We start from the raw sequence: 21,800 nt of genomic DNA, 5'->3' as shown, positions 1-21,800 counted from the left end.
ATGTCTGAGCCCAGAATATGTCTATCTGCATATGGGAAAAATGAAGCTCAGGTTGTGCCATTGAAAATAGCAGTGGCTGCTCTAGGGAAAGAGATACTTCCCTTCTGCCCTTCATAATATGAATTTCTGGACTAATAACCACATAGTGAGTACATTGCTATAATCTCAATTTTTGTGTTAACTGTAATTTTTTAAGTCAAAATCATTATAAGTAAAGGGCATGAAGAGTCCAGGGTTCTAACTTCCAGAATGTAGCATAAAGGAAAAGATTTTTGACATCCCATTCAGCATTATCTGGCAATTTTTTCATGGCCAAGTGCCCTCACTAACTTGATAACGGCTCCAATTTAAGCAGAATGGTTCAGATTTTCTTCCTTGCCCTGGAAGTGCTGATGAGCTGCCATTATCTCCAGATAGACTCGGAGATTTAAGGGAAACCTCTGTTAACACACTTATTGACAGTGTGGTATTTTTATTACTTATATTATTATAGAACTTCAGCTTCTCATTGTACTTATAATTTTATTCTTTTTGTTCCTAAGAAATGAGGAAACACTTATCTTCCCACTTTTCAAAGGATGGTGAATGTGCGGGCTTTAAAGTCTTATTCAATGCCATACAGAGGAAAGCTGTGATAGATTTAGGATCTGAACACTGGTCTTACCAAAAGGCTAAGGTGGGCCACTGACTGACTTTCCTCTGTGACAGTTATAAAAGTTGTGTTGCTTTAACTAGTATAACATCTTGTCCTGCCTTGGTTTGGATAGAGTTAATTTTATTCTTAATAGTTGATACAGTGCTATGTTTTTTATTTAGTATGAGAATAATGTTGATAAAACACTGATGCTGTAGTTTCTGCTCAGTAGTGCTTACTCTAAGTGAAGGACATTTTAGTTTCCCATACTCCTCCAGAGAGCAGGTGGACCAAACTGGCCAAAGGGATATTCCATATCGTAGAGCACCATGATCAGTAAATAAAGCTCTGTATGTGTGATGTGTGGGTGTGTGGGTGTGTGTGTGCATATGTGTTGATGGCTACTTGGGAACAGGTTGGGCACTGGTCTACCAGTGGTGAGCAATTGTATTTTCATCACTTTTTTCTCTTGGATTTTATTTCTCTCTCTTTTTTTTTTTCATTACTGTTATTGTTATAATAATAATAATAATGATCATAATACTTCATTTTGTTTCAATTATTAAACTGTTCTTGTCTCAACCCACAAGTTTCACTTTTTTCTGATTCTCCTCCCACTGCATGGGGGAAGTGAGTGAGTGGCTGCATGGTGCTTAGTTGCCAGCTGGGATTAAATCGTGACACATATAAAAGTGTAAAGAAACAAGTGTAATATAAAAAATAGGAGGGAGAACATAATTTTCTGTAACAACTTTAGTACAGATAATTACACTATTCATAAGCATATATTAGGCAGATCACATTGTTATTATCTATTATATCCTTAGGAAACACTGTGAAGTGACCATTTAATTTTGTCATTCAAGCTATTTTTTACACTTGAATTACAAATATCCATCACTGTGATTCTGAAATATGAGGCATTAAATTGATTCTATGCTCTTAATCTTAGATTGAGTGATATCTAGTCAGTGCATTGAAAAGTTACCTACTTTCACTATAGGCATTTTAAGCGTTTAGGTATTTATTTATCTATTATTTACTATTTTCTAGCAGGAAGACAGGAATAGAATAAGGTTTTTACTGCAAACTTCTCTTCCTCAGCCTTTATAGAAAAAGAACCTCATCCACATAATTCATGTTACCTTAGGGAATATGGACTCACAGTGGCAGGCCTGGCATTGCTTCTAAAAAACTTTAAATTTCAAGCTAACCCAGAACCAGTAGCCCAACTCAGATACAGATATTTTCTGACAAAAACAGCTGTTACCATTTTAGAGTAAAACTTGATCATGTGCAGTTTCAAGTATGGACTGATCTTGTGTCAAAGATCCCTGAAGAAATACAGTCAGTACTCTAGGCTCCTGCGTTTCATTTTGTACTAGAATAATTATCCTCTTGCAGTTGCTGGGACTTGCCCTCTAGATCTCTGTTAGCGCTGTGTCACTGTTGTAGTAAATGACAGCATGACTGTTTCAGCACAATTCAAAGAGGGTGCAGTCAAGAAAGATGTCCCTCTCTGAAGGCATGTTGTGAGTTTGTTCACTGGTTATGCCCATAGACATTAATGTCAGCTTCACGTTGATAAGTGACAAACTGTGATAAGTTCTCTCGGAAATTCTATTCCCTTTTAAAATCTGCGATTGGACACTCATGACTCATTCGACACAAAGTCTTAGACCTTTCAGGCTTCATAGTTTCTGATTCCCTACAGAGTTCAGTATGAAAGGAGAGGTACCCAAGTGGACACCCTCTGGCTTTACAGCACTACCAGAACCACACACATTTCTGTGATAAACACAGACAGTGGAGTTTGTCTCCAGTAACTGCCCTCAGAGCAACCATAGCTTCTACTATATTTCTGTTTGTTAGGTTTCTATTTCCCATACCTCTTACAAAGTAGTTCTGGAATATCCAAATTGCACTTAGAATAGTTTAAGCTCTGTACGTGGTTTGGAATACATTGGGGTGAAATATAAAATTCTGTATTATATAAGACACTACAGTCCTTAATTTGTTAGAGACACTGAAGAATAATAATAGCAGGTGAAACATTTTTTAATACAAGAGATGTAACTTCTGAGAGTCAGTTACACCTTTGGCATGTGCTCTTGGAGTCATTTTTACATTCCCAGCAGTTTCCTTATACAGCACATGTTCTCATTCTTGTACATGTATATTTTACAAGACAGGGATAAGAATATATGTAATGGAAACAAGATCTTGTTCTTCTCACTGCTCCTAAAGAATCGTTTGCATTAAGGAAGATGCCAAACTCCTGCTTTTTGACTAACTTGTTATAAAAATACCAAACCAAACGGTAAACCAAACCCACTCAGAAGTTTATTTTTTTGTTCTCCTCTCTCCCATCCCCCATTTCCCCCCCCTAATGCATGATAACAATTGCATGGATATAACATACTTGGTTGCACTAGAGTATTAGGAATTCAATTGTATTTACACTGTAGATTATAATTGGCATGATAAAGGATCACAAGTGTATCTTTTCTGTCAGTTTGTTCCATTAAGAAGGTCTAACCATGGATCATTGATGTAACAGATCATTATGGCCCATTGTGTCTGTTCATCTGCTGGGATCTGTGCACTATAAGCATGACAGATTTCTCTGCAGCAATTAAAGTCTATTGTGACAATAGGATTTAATGAATGTAAACAACAAACCACATAATCTGTTACTACAGAACACATCTATGCACCCAGATGGAAATTAAGTTCCTAGACGCTGCCAGTTGCAGTTTTAAAAATTGTGACTATTTAAATCTTCATGTTATTAGATGCTCTAATTTACAGCCTCTATTTGTGTCATCCCTGGCAAGTCAAAATCTTTAGAATTTAAAACTTCATCCTACAAGAGTTTTTTGATTTCATTTTTTTCTGAGTAAACACTATCTTTTAGGTTTTTAGACACTCCCAGTCTTTCACTGTGATACAAGCTGTGCTGTTTATTTTTCAGTACTAACACTGAAGATGAAACAAACAACCACAATAAAATTGGTAACAGAAATTAATGAAACATAGCAGAACATTACTGTATTGTTTCCAAAGAAGAGACAATTCTACTTAATATTCATTTTTACAAAGCTATACCAGTGCAAATCTGAAAAATCACAGTGATTGAAATTTTCTTGATTGATGTAACTCAAAGTCTGATCTAGAGATTTTCATAGCTATATTTTCGTCTGCATATGGACACTACTGGAACATATATACTTTGTTTAAATAATTGAAAGTTCACAGAAAGAATATACCAGTGAGGACTACACGTAGATGAGTTATGTAGATGTTGTGAATCGTCATGGTCATTATCATGTACTTTTGAGAAGAAATCCCGAACTAAACATATTTCCACACACTTGCATTGAAAAGGGAAAAGACTCTTACCCTTACCTAGCATGCGAACACATTTGGCATTCTGGTCAGGACTATCAAATGAGATTTCTCCGCACCTCTGGAAAAAAAAAAAAGGATGTTTTTAGTTAAAGACTCTGTGATACTCCTCACCCTCTGATATTTCTGTTTATGTTTTGAAGTAGAGATGTTCAGAGACATTGTAAAAATGTCAAAATGAAATTAATTGCAAGTAGCCAAAGTTTGAGAAAAAAAACAGACATCACTAATGTGCAAGGATGGGTTGACACTGTATCCCAGGCTGTTTACCAAGACAAACTCAAGGTAACATCTATTGCCTTGGTAACTATGTTTTAAGTTACTGCCCGATCCATATTTCTGCTTGTTATTACCATCAGACATAATCATATAGGAGGCTTCATTTAACTCTGGCAGATATTGCAATCCTCTTCAGTATGTGGATTTAGTTGTCACAAGGCTGTACCCTAAACAGGATCTGTGGAATGAATGATCTGAAAACAAAACTGTGGTGTGCTGATCCAATAGTTTGTATCTCTGTAAAATGAACTTATTAAAAAAAAAAATCCCAAACTCCTAAATATTTATTAAACAAAGTTGTCATTTCACAAAATTTGAACTCTCCATAATACTTATGAGTAAAATTGTTTCTTGTAAGGTGAAAATAATTTGTGTCTCTATGCTAACATGTTCTGTTAATGAAAAATAATATTCATATAATGCTCACAGATACATTTTCAAGACCGATGTCTGTCCCTATCACCAAGGATGACTCTCTCCCAAACAAACCCAGTCAAGGAACATCCTTGGAGTTATGATCAGAATACAGGAGTGTTGGGTTGTTTTCAAAGCCAAGACATAATTTTTGAGTTTATGAAGCCAGGCCTGTCAGTTTAGCTGCCAGAAGAAACATAATTGGTGTGGCTCATGGGTCTGATCCAGCTCTGATTAAAGCCAGTCAGTGTACAGATCCCACTCACTTTGGTAGTGGTTTCTTCAGGTGCTACAAAAAAGATTCAGTTTTGTATCACTACTCTCAAAGTTCATGCAGGGGCTTAAGGATGGTCTCATATTTTATGGGTGAAAGAAGTCTATACTTCCTTTTCTACATATTTATGGTTTTGGTATGTATGACCAAATAGGAATAAAAGCACAATGAGTCAAGTTTAGAAAAAGCATGGAGAGTTGTCCATTTCCATTCCTCCTCCTTTCTCTCTCATGCACTTTCTCTTTTTCAGCACCTCTGGTGAAGTCATTAGTACTTTTTGCCATTTTTTTTTGATTAATCAAAGTGACACAGCAAATCTAAAAACCTATGAAGAATCAGATAAGTAAAACGACCCAGAACTTCAAAGAAGATAAAACACGGCAACAGTTTCATAAATGAACAACGCTTTTGGAACTCCCTGTTTTTAAAACAGCCTTCACCTCCCTCATATTGAAATAAACACAAATAAACAAACAAAAGTCCTACACAGAGTCTTTTCGTATATCAGTACATCTACAAAGAGTAAACAGACGCCTGTATTAACTTTCCTAGGTGGGAGCACATACTACTGAAAGATTGCTAAAGAAAAACATCTAGTATTTCAAAGCTAACTTTATGAATGCTTTTATACCTTCCTATAAATAGGAATAAAATATTTATTCTTCTAGGAAGGATGTTAAGATATGGGCATCTTTTCACAGAAATCTCCCAGCTACTTCTTCACAACCACAGCATACTTAGACAAACACAGATGCAAGACAGCATGTCAAAATTCACTGCCCACGTCCTCCCTGGATTTATTCTGCTCTGTGAAAACCTTTGGTTATTTTTAATTCTGTCCCTCAGAAGTACTGTATATTCCAGACATATTTATGTAAACATCACATATCAGACTGGTAAATGGTGTCTTACAATATCTAACAATACTCACCAGTCTTAGTGTTATGAAATTGGGAAAACAGCTAACGTTCCCCAGAGTCCACTAACATCCCACAGGATCCATTGTGATGATGGATGAACTTGGAAACTTTGCAAGTAAGATTCAGATAGCTGTATACAAACTCACAGTCTTATCTGAATTCCCTTTATGCCTACAACCCACAGAACTGGTTGAAAATCATGTTATAACAGTCAGCCAAGGAGATTTTTTGATTTTCACTACTACCACTGCAGCTGCAAATACCAGGAGAAAGAGGTTCTGCAACAATTTAATTTCTGTTGTCAGTAAAAGTTCATAGCTACACATTATTGGGATAAAAAATAAACTGTTAACAAACTGCTTAGAGCATCTGAAAAAGACCTAGTTGAATCCTGGTTGTGTAAAGTAGCACAGAAATGCAGCAGGAACTCGTTTTTGCTCATCCAAAAAGTAGGGTCGTTTGGGCTTTTTTGCTGTTAGCAAATGTTTTCCATGAACAAGAAGTAAGGAATGATTTTGGGATTTAATCATTAGGATAAAACTGAGATTTTGCCATCAGAGCTATGAATTCCTGCCAGGGCTGGATAAGCTTCTCTGTCCTTTTCTGGGTCTGGCTTACTTCCTTTTCTGGTTTAGGTTTGTTCTGCCTGCTTGTACATCAGGGCTGGTACTGAGAGATGTGGCCAAGAGTGTCTCCAGATCCAATACATTTCCAAAGTAGTCTTAAAGCAGCTGCTCCTTCTCTCCTGAAAATGTCTAAATTGGCTGTAGGGTCAATAACGGATCCATTAGAGCAGCAACAGGAATTTAACACTGGGGGCTGGTTAGTCTGCTTTTTAATTTCAACTACTCAGAAAGCAGAGAAACGAGGAAGAATAACCCTGGACATATCTGTTGTGCATAAGGAGACCTATTGCACATGTATGGATTACCACATGTGAAGCTTGTGACGTCTCCTTTAAAGACTCCCTAACAGCCTCTGGAAACTGCTGCTCATAAGCAGCACTAGCTGTAGGCAGAGGAGTCAGGTCTGCAAGAAGCACTAGTTTTCTGTTCCCATTTTAGAGAAATACACATATAAATGGTGAGCTGTAAAGATCAAACATATAATCCAGTTAGAAAGAGCAATGAACTCCTACAGAAGACCTGTCTCTGAACTAAACTTCTTGAAGTCTATGATGAGGTTGGATTCATAGTTCTGACCTATATTTGAAGCTCATTAAAGTTCCAAGATTTCACTGTCTAAAAATATAATAAAACCCATTACTTAAATGATCCCTGAGTTTGAGTACTTTAAATCTCAATTTGGTTTTCATTGCTAGGACTAATACAATACTGACCGGACTGACTCTGTCGTGTGCAATCCTGGATGTTGGGCTATTAAGTTTACAAAGGCAGCCCTGTTGAAAATAATACCACTAGTGTTCAATTCCCCTGAAATGTGAGAGCCATTGTTGTTGAAAATCTTAAAACACTGCTGTGTTTTGAAGTGGTCAGATTTAACAAAGAAATGGGCAAATACAAGTAAAATTCACCCCTCAGAGTTTTCATTACACCTTTATATATTTTGAATAACTGAACTCTGGACTAGACTGTTTTTCCTCTTTCTGGTGAAAAGGAAAGCATAGTTACTTTCAGTTAAAAATATTTTCAGCAATAGAGATATATTTCCACATAGGATTTCAGCCTGCAGTCCATTATACATGTGAGATTTTTTTTAATATTTATAAAAGAAAATTAATTAATAAATGATCTACTCTCAACTCCCTTTTTTGAGATAAGATGCATGCCATGATGTTGAGTCTGTTACACAAGTTGAGATGTAATGAACTAGAATGAAACTTAGAAGTCCTTAATGGAAAAGAGAGTGAATCATGGAACAGCTGAAAGTAGAACTTAAAAAAAAAAATAAACAAAGAAAAAATGAGACAGTTGCTGTTAGACAATAGGGACAAAAGGACATGGTATTCAGAAGGAATGTGACATGAACTCAAGTCATTTGATGAGGTAAGTAAATTGGAGATCTTGAAGTCAGCCTGAATGATTATGATGGCCCACTACCACTTGTCAGAAAAGGGAAATACTTAATTACACAGGCACCATCTTCCATGGACAAAGACTCTATTGGAGAAGGGTACTCTCAGGCAAGATGACCTCTTTGTGGGATACTATGAGGAAGGAAAATAGGAAGTTATCTGCAAGGAGCCCTGTGCCAAAACAGTGTAAGTAAAACTGCAGAAAAGTAGGGCTCAACTAACAGGAAAAAACGTTCATGCAGAGAGTGGATGGAAAATCTACTCTAGTTAGTGGTATTAATGCAGAAATGCATCTCATATTACTTCTCTGGTATTACGTGATCATGGGTTGGATGGGTTTCCATTTCCAGCATGCCTGGGCTCACACCAGCTGCATTTGAGGACTGGAGGTATGTAGCAATATGTAGCAATAGATGGGGTGTATATACGCCAGCCAGAATGTGCCCTTAGTTTGTTGGTGTTTTTGTTTTCTTTTTTAATGTTGTGGAGAAAACTTTACCTATGAAAAATCAGTTTTGAAGTCATTCTATTCAACTTCCATCTATTTGATGGATTAATACATTACTCATTTTAGGAAGAGAGATGCAAATCAAGTAATTGAAATAAATAGCTCTAAATTCTTTCCTATGATAAAATTCAGCAAAGAAAGGTTTGTGTTTTTCATGAGAATTGCAGTAAGTGGCATGATAATTTTCTACTTATTAAAGGCATATAATTAACATTTATCTAACATTCAACTGTTTTAATAATGTAAGAGTGTAGAGTGTTTTAAAAAATATAATAGGAATTGTTCTGGCATGAAATTTGAACATGTGTAATTTTGACCTTTTTAAGCTGCAGGCAACCAAGTTTTGCAAAGCCAGCTTAGTCAGTTAAAAGGTTATTGGCGTAGGAGCCATTTTTATAGGCTTCTTCACTCTGCTCTGTTCTGTTCTCCACATCCTGAGTATAGAGTTCAACACGTCTCTTCCAACATTGCAATAATCGGTGAGATACTTGATATACATGATCAGCCAAACATGACAATAAATGTTGGATCACTTTCTTTTTGCAGGAGGTGACAGGGATTCTTGTACTTCCAAATAGAGGAGATGTGTTAACTGCACACTAATTCCATGCCAAATATTTTTAAGAGTTCATCTGATTCCTTTTTTTTAAAGTAACCTTAAGTTATTATGCTTTGCTCTTACCAATAGTAGACAGAAGTGGATTCCACTTGACATTATAGTTTGGTAAAAGAGTTTTTCTTTCTTTTTTTTTTTTTTTTTTTTTTTTTTTTTTTTTTTTTTTTTTTTTTTTTTTTTTTTTTTCCCCAGAGTACTATATATAATTTTTTTATTCCTTTGGAAAAGAGGGTAAAAAATATATTCACAGAACATCTGATTAAAAGAAGTTAAGGCAGAGCAAAAAGCTTCTATGCTTTTAAGAATAAACGAATAATCTCAGAGGCAAAAAAGTGCTACTGTTACTCACGTTTCTGTTTTCCTGTTACATTGCTTTGTCCATCACTTTTAAAAGGTACTTGATTAAAGCTCTCTAGCATGCAAAAACATCATTCTAGTTGCCTAAGGATTTATAAAGTTTGTTTATGTAAAAAGCAACACTACTTGTTAAGTCTTAGCAAACTTTTATAAAACAATGGACCACTCATAAATAGCTGAAAATTAAGGGCAATATTTCAAAAAGAGTCAGGCCACATGCTGTTCATCTTCAGGTTGCATGGGAGAACTTTTAAGATTGATTCACCTAATGAAATACCAGAGCGTAGGAACTTTAGGATATCCAATCCCTTGTTACACTTGTGTTAGGTATTTCCCCTTCTGTCTCTGGTCTCTGACGGGAACTAAAGAAAGTACGGGAACTACCAGAACAGTCTGACATGTGCAATCTATCTCAACTGCAGGCTTTTCACAATCGTGTACTCCAAAATAAAGCCTTATAGTAATATCTGCTAGTGATTAAACCAATGTTTATGTAAAACAAGGAAGTTCCCTACCGATACTCTGCATAATCTTGAGATACATTTAAACGTCAAATATTTCTGGGTTTTGCTGAACCTTTACCCATGGTCTTTGTTGACCTGAGCAAAGGAAATAAAGCCATTGTTTTTATTTATTTAGAGACAAAATCTACTTTTCTCTATATCACACCGTATTTTAATTTTAACAGGCACATATTTGATCCATTTTATCTGGAGATGATAATTGCAAAAAGATCACCCTATTCATGTGACCTTGAATTGCTGACTGCATTCTTCAAGAACTTTTCTCAGCCTTTCTTACATGAAAATATATGTGCAATGAGTACAACTTTAGAATTACATATAAAAACATTCCCATTGGTAGCGAACACTACTTGAATCTTTCAACTAATGAAATTGCCCAAGGTCTATAAGAAATTGTAATTGGTTTCATGTATTACTTCCCAAGGACTTATTAACAGTGCCCATAATGATTATAGATAAATCTTATACTTACCTGAAGATTCAGAGCTACATTTGACAAATTAAGGGTTTCACTAAATAGGGCTGAAAAAAAGTACGCTTCTCTTGAACGAGTGTGTATTACACGTATGTCCATCCATTTATAACTGTGGTGTAATCATAGCACACTGACAATTGCCTCTAAAATACTATTAGAAGCCAGAGTGCTGTATTTGTTGCTCTTCAAATTACTACTATTGCACTGCAACTATTAAATTGCAGCTATACTGTATTTCATGGTTTAAGTTTCCAACCTCCCTATTTATTATCAACATTGAGGCATACTTAAACTGAAAATTCAGGTTCTATTAACATCTGGATGATTTTCTGCAGAGTAGAATAACTCTGTCTGGGCAGACTTGTTTTGAGAGCTTCTCCCTTTCCAAGTTTCCCCAGTGAAAGGGAAGGTTTTTCTTCCCTCCAAGAAGTTAAAAACATGTTGCTCAAGTAGCCTTTCAACACTGTCAGTGTCAATCTCCAGCAGCACCCTGGCACTGCATTTCATTCTGGAATTTACCATGCTAGACCCTCGGCTAGTCTGAACAGAAGACACAGCAAAATAAGTAATTGCAACTAAATTGAGCAACAGTACCCAACCAACATTGTTGCCAGTAGTCAGCATCTTGTTTGTGGGCTAAATAACCTGAGGTGAACCTTTAGGCGGTTCATTTTCTCACAAACCTGTGATTTACTACAGTTAAGAGTGGCTTGAAACAGATTAATGTTGCTGGAAAAGGGATATAGCAGTTTAACTGCTTTGTTTTCTTCTTCAGTTAGGGGAAAAAAGTTTAACAGCTTGTGACTTCATTAGCCCTGACTCCCATGAGAATCTGTCAGTGTTTCAATATGGCATCCCTACTTTTAAGTGTTTATAACAGGGGCACTAGGAGCCAAATCCAGAATTACTAAACAATAAAAATGTTGGGTTTTAATAGGCAATAAGTCACAGCTGAGTCTGCATTAACAGGCAAGGCACAACTCCTAGGTGTGTTCTGAGGGGATGCCATCATCCAAGAAATGTTAAAGAGCAGACAAGTTTTACCCTCATGGGATGAAAATGCATTACAGTTTATTTTCTAGTTTACATTTAACAAATGTAAAATATCTGTAGATTACCTAATGGATCCTCCCACCACAAAAACAATTTTAAGTGGGAGGGAAGATGGGAGGAAAATACCAGTATTAGGGAAAAGGCAAATATGTTCTCTTTATTTATTGTTACTCTGATGTGAAACATCAAAGTTCTCTATATTTAAATGTTTTCTGGACCACATAATTGTCTTTCCTCCTCTGAATTGTAGAGCTGGGCTGTTTTCCTAGTTGCTTTCTATAGTCATGGCCATTTTAACTTTCACTTTCTACTGCAATATCTAATGGGAATAAAATATGGGATTAATTTGTGAAAATTTAGGTCTCAGTTTCAACTGCATGTTTTTGTCACACTGATCTAGTGGATCAAAGGAAGGGTCAAAGCCTCAGAAATACCAGCTGACACACTACTCTTTCCAATAAGCAAGTCAAAAGTCTATGGGAGAACGAGTCTCCTGAAGAGTCTCCTCAGGCCGTTCAGAGAAACGTGGGAAGAATTCTGGCACCTGCTTATTTGTGTGTGCCCACTGCATGCCATATGGTTTGCATACAAAAGCATAGTCTCAGGAATTACAAGATTGAGTACCAGTGAGCTGACACAGGCATCTGCCTAATAAGACTGTCTTCCTGACCACTTTCTGAGTGGTACCAAGCACCAGTGGCCACCTGCTTGTGGCCACTTTCTTCTCAAGAACTGGACACCCATGGTTCCCTAAAATATTGGAAGTCCTTTTTCATCCTTTCTAGGACTTAATTTTTAAGGAATGGGAGTTGATGAGAACAACCAATGCCAAAAGAGTACCAACAACTAAGTAATGTGTTCACAAATCCACTGCTTTCACTCACTTTCTGGCATAGATGCATACTTAGGTAACAGAAATAACACTGGACCAAATAAACCATGCAGGAGAGAGTTAGAAGTCATCAAACCTTAAAACACACATATGGAACTTCTTGGCAAGCTTAGAGCTTTAGCAGAAGTGAAAACAGAGCACTTAGAGGCAGAAAGCAGGAAACTACTTTTCCATGGTTTCTCATTTCCAGTGTGCACCACACACTGCTGGGGTCTGAAGTTAGTAGGGTCTCATGGATAGACACTCAATTACTGCAAAATTTGCCATCTTGTTAAAAAGGAGTTTTTCCCTTCCTCTTTTCTTGATGTCTTTCTCTCTTTGCTCTTTCCCGAAGGTAACTTTGAGTTTGGTGTCTGCCATCCATAAGGAACTGGGTAAAATAAAACTTTGTTAGAACAAAGTCCTTTCTGCAACACTGTGGGGACACATGATGCCCTAAGGAGACCCGGGCCCCAACTGCCGTGCAAAGAGGACGCCATCAAAGGATGGCCTCAGGCCTTGTTTTCATTAGCTGTGCAGATGATTTCCATGTGTCACAACATGAAAAGCTCACTTCAGACTGTATCTTCTGAGTTTATCACCAACCACTATGAGTTTTACTCCTAAATTTTCTTCTGATTTTCCTCAAACATTTTCAGGTCTCCTGCCTGGTACTTATTTTGAAGCTCTTTTGCCACTCTAGTAATATTAATAGACAAACTCTATCTGCAATTGTTCTATGGAAATGGCCTGATACAAAATTTTATGGGCACCTGTCCAGCATGTTATCAAACACATACTGTAAAAATGGGCATCTATACTGGTATTTTATCTTGTTTAATACATGCTTCTATGGTCGTAGCTATCAATTAGAAGTGTTTATTGTACTTCTGTGTAATACTCATTGAGTATCTCTGTCACTGGAGATATTCAAGAACCATCTGGATGCAATCCTGTGCCATGTGCTCTAGGATAACCCTGCCTGAGCAGGGAGGCTGGACTGGATAACTCACTGTGGTCCCTTCCAACCTGGCCCATTTTGTGATCCTATGATCCTGTGATGCTCTTATATTAGTGCAGTTTAGAAAAGGAAATCAAACCAGAAAACTAAGTGACCTTATCACTGAAAAGATGGCTTTTATAACTTCAAGTACAGCCAGCATGCATCATGTTTCTATGTCCTAAAAATATGGACCTAAACAAACCAGCAAATACTGTTTTGACAGGAAAAATTTGCATTTCAAAAATTCTCATATTAGACATCGCAGGAAAGCATCTTCTGTATTAAAAGAAAATGTTATTGGTACTAACATGTCTTTGTCAACTTTCAAAGTGGGATCAATAGCTTATCTGCAGCCATACAAATGTCATTATTATCAGGAAATACTTAGATGCTACTGTAGTAATCCCTATGAACATATTTCAAGATACAGGGAAATATCCACATTTTTTGGATATATCAGTTACTGTTTCCAAGGTTGCAGTCTTTTGGAGTGACACTGAAAAGGCTAATTTTCTTCCTGGAAATAACTCCCAGAAACAGAGGGTTTTGGTTGTGTTTTTGGTGTTTGTTTTTTGATTGTTTTTTTTCTTTGTTTTTGGTACTTTTTTTTGTGTGTGTGTGGTTTTGGTTTGTTTTTTGTTTATTTTATGTGTGAAAGCATCAGTTCAGAATAGGTGTATTGTTGGCTGATTACTTTGTGCAGATTACTGCACAAAGCTGCTCTTTTCTGTCACTTCTCAACAGATTCTGGTTATAAGCCAAGACTAAATCTATGCCTGCCCTTGAGGTGGTAAAAGGAAAGGACAAAGCACCTACAAATGTTTTACTATTGTAAAACTCATCATAAGTTTACATAAGGAATGAATTGTTCAGGTAGCTTCCTTCTTCTCTTGGAGTCCCAAGGCTTTCCCAAGTGATGTACATCCTGATTCCCTGTACAAAAACTGTACAAGGTTTTACAAGCATTTATTTTAGACTGCAGAAACAACTAGAATACAAAACAGCAAAAAGACTCCATGGGAACAAAATGTTCCCTAGGTCTACACTCAATGCCTTTTAGAGACATCAATCACTAGTCTAGAGAAAATAAAGCCATCATATTTTCATAGCTATCTGCAACTGCTGTCATAATCCTGTTTAGAGAAGAGGTATTCAAACAAATTTGAAATGTTCTTATAGAGTTCAATTTTATGTGTAATCCAAATAAGATCCTGAGCATATTGGAGGGTAAGAGAACTCTTAAGTAACTCTACTGCAAGCACTTTACCTGCCATGCTTTGTTTTCTTAAGTTTTCATCAGTAAGAAACATGAAAGTATTTTAGACTTTATGACGAAGAACTATATTTTTGCAGTAGAAAAGAGGTTATGCATCTTATGCTTTAACTACAACACAGAGTAAATCATGTTGGATAAGGAAAGTAGTATTTATTAGAAAAGACAGGCCACAAATAAATTTCATAGAATGCCTCTCTAGTAAACCAGCTTTTTTTGTAATGGAAACAAGAAAAAGGAAGTAGTTACTGTTCTTTACAGACTTTGCTAAGAGGCGACAACACCTACTATTTGTGGGATCTAAAGGAAGGTTAGAGAAGGACTTGGCTGAATATGGTTCCCTCCCTTCATCTTGATTTACCTTCTGAAGGTAAATTCTCTGGAAGAGATGTCTTTCTGCTGTATGTAGGAAACCTGAAGTATTTTGCAAAAATGGCGAAGCCTTGTCTCCTGTTACTCCCTATTCATCTACATGCTGTTCTTCTGGGGGAAAACTGAGAGCTGTACTTCATCTGCAGAGCTAAAAAATGTTAACCTGTTAACTCCTGTTGTCATGGGAATAATCTTACATTGCCTTTTGGCCCACCTCTGCTCGTATCTTCCACTCTTACCTGCCAAAGTCGACATGGTGAACATTTTACTGGTGAAGTTTCTATCGTATATTCCCTACCTGTCTGCACAAAACCAGGCAATGCCTATGACTTTCAGTATTAATCAATTTTATTCTGACTGATATGGATGGCATCATTTCTATTCAGTGTCTTTTACCAACCTTATCACCATACATCTGAGTTTCTTGCAGTAGGCATACTAAGCAATGTGACTAATACCTGCCAAATATAGTTCATTCTTTATCTGGTTCCCCAAGGGGAAAACTGGGTGTATTATCTATCATTTTCTTCTCAAAAGATTTTATTCTTGGATCTGTTTGTTTTTTTGTTTTGTGCTATTTAAGTGGAACTGCTATTATGTATTTATGTTAAAGATGGAATTGAAAAACAATTCCTAAAATTTCTTGGTTTTAAATTTTTTCCTTGAAATCCCAATTTTTATATGAAAGGCTCAAATAAAAAAAAAATCATTCTCCCTGTATATTTTGAAACAAGTTCTAAGATACTGAATGTCTTACCAAGTTATTTCTTTAAATGAAGTCTCTGTTTTGGTAGAATGTCTGTTTTCTAAAACTCCCAAACAATTAACATGTAAATAATATTTAAAACTATGGTGAGCTTTTTTGAGTCTCACTTGAGGAAACTGACCTCTAGATTTTTATGTTCTCAAATGAAGAGGGAAGGAAATTTCCAGAGATTAGTTTAAGCCCACCTGATTACAGAGAAAGCCTGGATGCCTAACTTTACATCATATATAGTTAGAAGGATTTAGCTGACTCTAAATGTAAGCACCAACTGTACTTTTGGACTCTAAAATCAGTGCTAATCCTGAATGATAGAGGTTGGATCTGCAAACTGAAAAATGTTCTCTCAGTTGCCTCATGACAGTAAGGTGGCTGACAGGTAAGCAGAAATAAGGGAATTGCTAATGGTCTCACCAGGATGTGTGGGATATCCAGAACAATTGGTTATAGAGGGAGGACAGCACGGACTGTTTAACAGCTCTAGATTAATTGCATTTTTATGAAGGAATTTAAAAGATGTTTTTAATACTTTTTTGGTGACCTTTATTAGGACTAATTGACCACTTGGGAAGAGTACAAGGTGAATAGGACAATACAGCTGTAAGACTCACACACAGTTAAAGGAAAAATCCCATTTCCTTCACAGTAAACAACACCTTTTCTGAAGCTTTGGGTAAATCCTCTAATTTCCTCTTAGCTTTAGAGAAATGATAAAGCAGTAAGGAAAATAATGTTTCCCATTTTCTTATTTTATACTATTACATACTTTTGTATATTGCCTTATATTCTTATAATGAAGTATAAAAATACAGCTATAATTTCTTGGGGGTAAGGATTGTTGAGTAAGTTATACTCTGTGGGAAGCAGTGGTACGTTTAGAAGTCGTACAGTGCAGTGTTCAAGAGCAAGGAGAAGAAGAGCTTTCCTTGCCAGAATCTGAAAACACCTCTTCTTAAAAATTTTCTTTTTAAAACATTTGTACATTATTATTTATATGTCTGTAGTATTTACATATGGCAGACAGTTGTCATTCTTTACAAAGGAGTCATAGTTTCCCATCTATCACAATATACTCGAGCTATGTTACTCATAAAACTGCACATATTACAAGTGGCACATCCATATCATTTTACAGAAAGAAAGAACAATGGCATTTTTTTACATCAGCCTCTTGAAACTTTGTTTAAACTTATTTTCCTAGCATTTCAAAAAATTCTTTTGAAACAGATTTTTACATATAATACATAAATAACAAAGTTGTATCTAATTATCTTGGCTGACTTTATTTTAAAACCCAAAGGTACTGTTCATTTTATGCTGTGCAATCCTAATTAATAACCCAGGTGAAAATTCCTTTCCATGCAAACAAGTTTCTCAATAGAAATGTGCTGGGTTCCAATGAAAGGAGGTTTTGAAGTATCCACTGTTTAAATGGAAACACATGAAATTTGCATTTGGATTTAAACTCATGTTGGTCAGACACATATCTATTATGAAATAGATGCATTTCTTCTATTTGAATACTGGCAATGCAATGCTGACCTACTGACTGAAGTAGATTGATACAAATAATGTAGCAAGTTTTTAATAGGTCTCTGCAAGCGAAAAAAATCTGGTCTCTCTTGTGATTTGTATAATTTTTTAGTTCTTTCCATATTTTGTAAGGGTCTTTTTTACAATATTATTTAACATTACCCTTGGGGCAGGCAAGGTTTTACAGTTAGATACTGTGCAGATGGGAAATCAAGGAAAGGACTGATTACATAAACTTGCTAAAGGTCACCAGCCCACTGAAAGAGTAGGGAGCAACATTCCAGTTGCCTCTAGCTCTGTGTACTATTTCTTACATTAACAATATGACTACATTTATCTTGTTGAGTAATGGGTGAGTGAATACATGAACTAACAGTGCTGCATGATGAGCACTTTCACCTCATAAAGTCGACTGAGCAACTTAGGCCAGAAAAATCAGCTTTGGGGGGAGATATTTTGAAAACAGATGTCACATTAAAAAAGAAACACTAAGAAGATTTTATTACTGAAAGGCACCTACCTCGGTGACTTAAGAACACAGTTATTAAAACAGCCCTGTGCTTGTTGACTATTTTTGCCCTTATGAACATGCATGTAAGTAAATCCCACACATTCAGGTAATGTTTTGGTGAGTGTTCAAGGCTCTGTTTGACCCTAATCTGCTGAGGGAGTAAAGATCCTGATTGGTGCAAAAGTGATTCTTTATCTAAAGATGACCATATACATTGCTCCCCCCCAACCGCCCCTCCTCCTCTCTTCCCATCTGAAAACCATTGGATGAATCCCTGGGTAGTCAGCAGGCATCACACATCGGCAGCAAAAGGAACCATGAGGAGAGGATGAGCACTGCCAGCATTGCGTATCAGATGGTCTGTTCTGTGTTTAGTATTGACATGTTCATCTGGTATGAAACTAATTGGATTTGTTCAAAAATGGGGATGAGGATAGAGATGAAGACTGTCTTCTCAGGACTTCCCTTCAAGGGGAAACACAGAAGGATTTATCCTGATGAAGTTTTTGTTTTCAGACTAATCAGCCTTGGTAACAAGTCATAAAACTGAAACCAAAGAGATTCTAATTTTGAAAGCAATCAACAATAACTCCTTAAGTTAAAAAAACCTCTAAGTAAAACTAATCTTCCCATCTGGATGTACAGTAATCCAAGAGTAGGATAAGAAAGTTATTGTGTGGGTTTTTCAATGTTTTTCTTCTTTTTTGTTTTCCTTATGTCTGAGGTCTCCTTCCTTGGTGCATTAGGAAACATCTATTGCAATATTTGATTCTGTAAATGAAAAAAATAGTTCTCTAATAAATTAGAAATTGGTTACTTGAGTAGTTCAATTTCCAGCCATTGCTAAATTGATCTCTAGATGATAGACAGCCCTCTTTGGCCAATGGAAATCATGCTCCAGCTGAATTAGAAGGCCTACTGACACTGGGCAAGTGCTGCTTAGTAATTCCAGCTTCAACAGACAGTAATTTCCCCAGGAACAGATGTGGACAGTACTCAGCATCCCCCATGTGCAGACAAATCAGATAGCAACCATCAGCCCTGATCGCAAGCAAGACTCAACACTGCTTTTCTGATGAGCAGAAAGGTACCCTTCCCCCTCTACACCTATCTCTAAACCACCATCATTAAATAAAACTACTGTCTATTGTTTCTACTATTTCTATTGTTTTAACTACACTTGAGTTAAATAACAGATTCTGTTCATCACTGAATGTCCACCAAATCAAAGCCATCAGCAGCATTCTTGACATTACTGGGATGACATAGCCCTTCATTCAAAGTTGCCTGTTCACCTTTACTAGACTTACTTGTTCAGCTACTACTGAACTGTTTTGCTGGTGCTCACTAAAATCAACTTTAAATATGACATGGGCCAGCATGGTTAGTATTACGAAGTATATTTTCTATCCCACAGTTATACTTTCTCCTTTATGGGAGAAAGCTCTGTCCTAAGTTCACCTCCCTTCTCAACACGGGGATTTGACATTGTTTGAACACACATTTATTTTTATCTGGTGACTATATAGAAGGGATTAAAAAAGCCTGTTGTAATAACATAGAAGCCCGGAAAAAAGATTAAAAATGTGTCATTCCCATGGAAAGGATGTTAATCCAGTATCAAAAAGTGTTTAGGTTGTGATATCTTTGGAAGCTTACGGATGTCACCTTACAATGGTGTGATGGCTATGAACGGTCTAACTGAAACTAAACAAAGCTGAAATTCAATGTCATCTTGATCCTGCTTATCCTTTATACATTATATCACACTAAAGCAGGGAATTTCAAAACAGTAGATCGCTATAATCCCAATGGAAATTCAAGGATGGAGAATTTCCTGCCCTTTGATATTTAAAATCAGAAATGCTGATGTTTTCTTTCAACTTACTTTTATTGGTTTTGCATAATACTTGAAACAATACATAAAATAAATATTTTATAATTTTGTTCCTGAACATTTTCACAAAACAAACACAAGATATCGCAACCTTGTCTACTCTGTTGGCCTTCACCACAAGTGTCCAGGACATTAGTGTCTCCACCCAACAGCCAGCTAAATAAAGCATCAATATGGTATTTTAAAAGGGAAAATCAGGAGTTTGCAAGGACCACTTGAGAGCCCATAAGAAGAGATAATGGGGAAAGTATGCTGTTAGAGGGTTCTTCAACAATCTTTACTAAAACCATAAGACACAGTGAAAACTCAAGGCTTCTTTTATAAAGAAGAGCAATTACTAAAAAACGCTTAGCCCTCTGTAGCTAGACCAGGCACAGTGAAGTAGCCACAAAAGTATCTAGATAAATCTTTTTCCAACCATCTTTGAAAACTTTGTCTAACCATCATTTTAAATCCTGGCAACCTGCATCTTACATCTGGTAGACCTGGTATCTGTCGCTCAGCAAAAAGAAACAACTATCTTACCTCACCTCCTGCAGAGATTATTAACAAAGAACACCAATAGCCTTTATACCAAAACACTGATACTTTCAAAGTCTGCCAGAAACACTCTTTATCCCATGCAACATTACAATAATGAAGCATCACTCCCAGAGAAGAGAGAGCATCAGCAAGCCTTTGAAGAAACACTTCTCCTTGACCAGTGACATCAGTGGGCTGTGCTTCCAGAACAGTAAAATGACCAGATATGTTGGCCTTCTTCCAAATAAGAAAGGGTTACATCTTTCCAAACCTCTTTACACCTTATTCAAAATGAAAGGAAAATGTTTTGTCCAGAATACAGGATATACATGAACAAATGCAAATTTACATGTGAAAACATGAGCAAGCTACAGACTCAGTTCTTCAGTTCATAACACAACCATCCTCCTGAAGAGCAAACCACGGGGCAGCACAAGCTCTGCATTACAAAAGAGGTGAACAACAGCAGATCATACAAGTCTTTGGAGAGAATTTAGAAAAAGGAGCTAAAACAAGAATTTAAATTCATGTTTTCATGGAAAGTACTTAAAATATCTCATAATCACAAACAATACTATATAGCCTTTTTACATCAGTTTTTAGGAGCTGATCAGTGCTTTCATCAGGGCAAAGTATTATCTGGAAGATCATTCTTTGCACATATTCTAGTAAAACATAAAAATTGTCTGAACTTTCCATTTTGGACATTAAAGTGTTGTCTATATTAGCAAATTAATGATGCCAGGAACTCTTCTTTTAGGTCAACTGGCACAGAATAGTTCACGTCTATCATATTAAATTCTGTTAGTCTCCGAAACAGTGGCTGCAACCAAAATGCTACTGACTCCCTGCCCAGTGTGAACTTCTCAAACCGAACCATGAATTCTTTGTAAAGGTCCTAGTCAGTCCTGTCCAAGAATACACCCAGTTATTGATAATGATTTGATCATACAATTGGCAAATTCCAGGACTTTTTCTACCATTACTTTATTAATTAGTATGGGCTGGAATAGGGTTTTTCTCACCACATTTTATGTGCCTGCAGCTGAGTAGCCACTGCAATCTCACTTCATGACAGTCAGTGGCAGTTTTGTTTGTAGTACACACTTCAGGGGCCCATTAAAGGATGAAATGGAGTACCCAGTAACTGTTTCCCTCTGCAGATTAAAAGCAGCCAACAGCCCACAGTGACAAATGGAGTGAGGAGTGAGACCAAGTCCATCTGAGGATGAAATTGCTGTGAAGCATGTCAAATTTCATGGATTAGTAAAGTCCTCCCAATTGCTAAAATATAGAACTAATAAGCAATCCCCTGAAACTGGGTGAATTACTGTGAAACTGTTTATCCCTGTAAGCCTGGCAAGAAAGCCAAGCTCAGAGCCTCCCTTTCCCTGTTTGCAGTGTGAGGTTTCTGCGTTTAATTACCTGACAGAGATGTTGTGAGGCCCACCTACATAATGTTTGCAAAGTAATGTTTGTAGAGCACTGCATGGTACAGGAAAAGCAGGAAGGCGAGCTGGCCACTGAGGTGGAGATGGAGCAGGCGATTGAGCTCTGG

The 21,800-nt window shown here is 36.7% G+C and overlaps 1 protein-coding gene across 1 annotated transcript in view; it reads right to left on the bottom strand.

Moving 5' to 3' along the window:
• Positions 1–21,800, bottom strand: part of PDE7B (phosphodiesterase 7B) — a 174,622-nt gene that overhangs the window by 111,728 nt on the left and 41,094 nt on the right. Inside the window, exon 3 of the mRNA XM_027897025.1 lies at positions 4,043–4,103. Coding sequence (XP_027752826.1) covers positions 4,043–4,103 — 61 coding nt within the window. The remainder of the gene's footprint in view (positions 1–4,042; positions 4,104–21,800) is intronic.

Source organism: Empidonax traillii, unplaced genomic scaffold (assembly GCF_003031625.1).
Source record: "Empidonax traillii isolate 1590-97213 ecotype Southwest subspecies unplaced genomic scaffold, ASM303162v1 scaffold526:size440949, whole genome shotgun sequence".
In the NCBI taxonomy this organism is placed as follows: Eukaryota; Metazoa; Chordata; class Aves; order Passeriformes; family Tyrannidae; genus Empidonax; species Empidonax traillii.
This window is presented reverse-complemented; position numbering and strand designations above follow the sequence as displayed.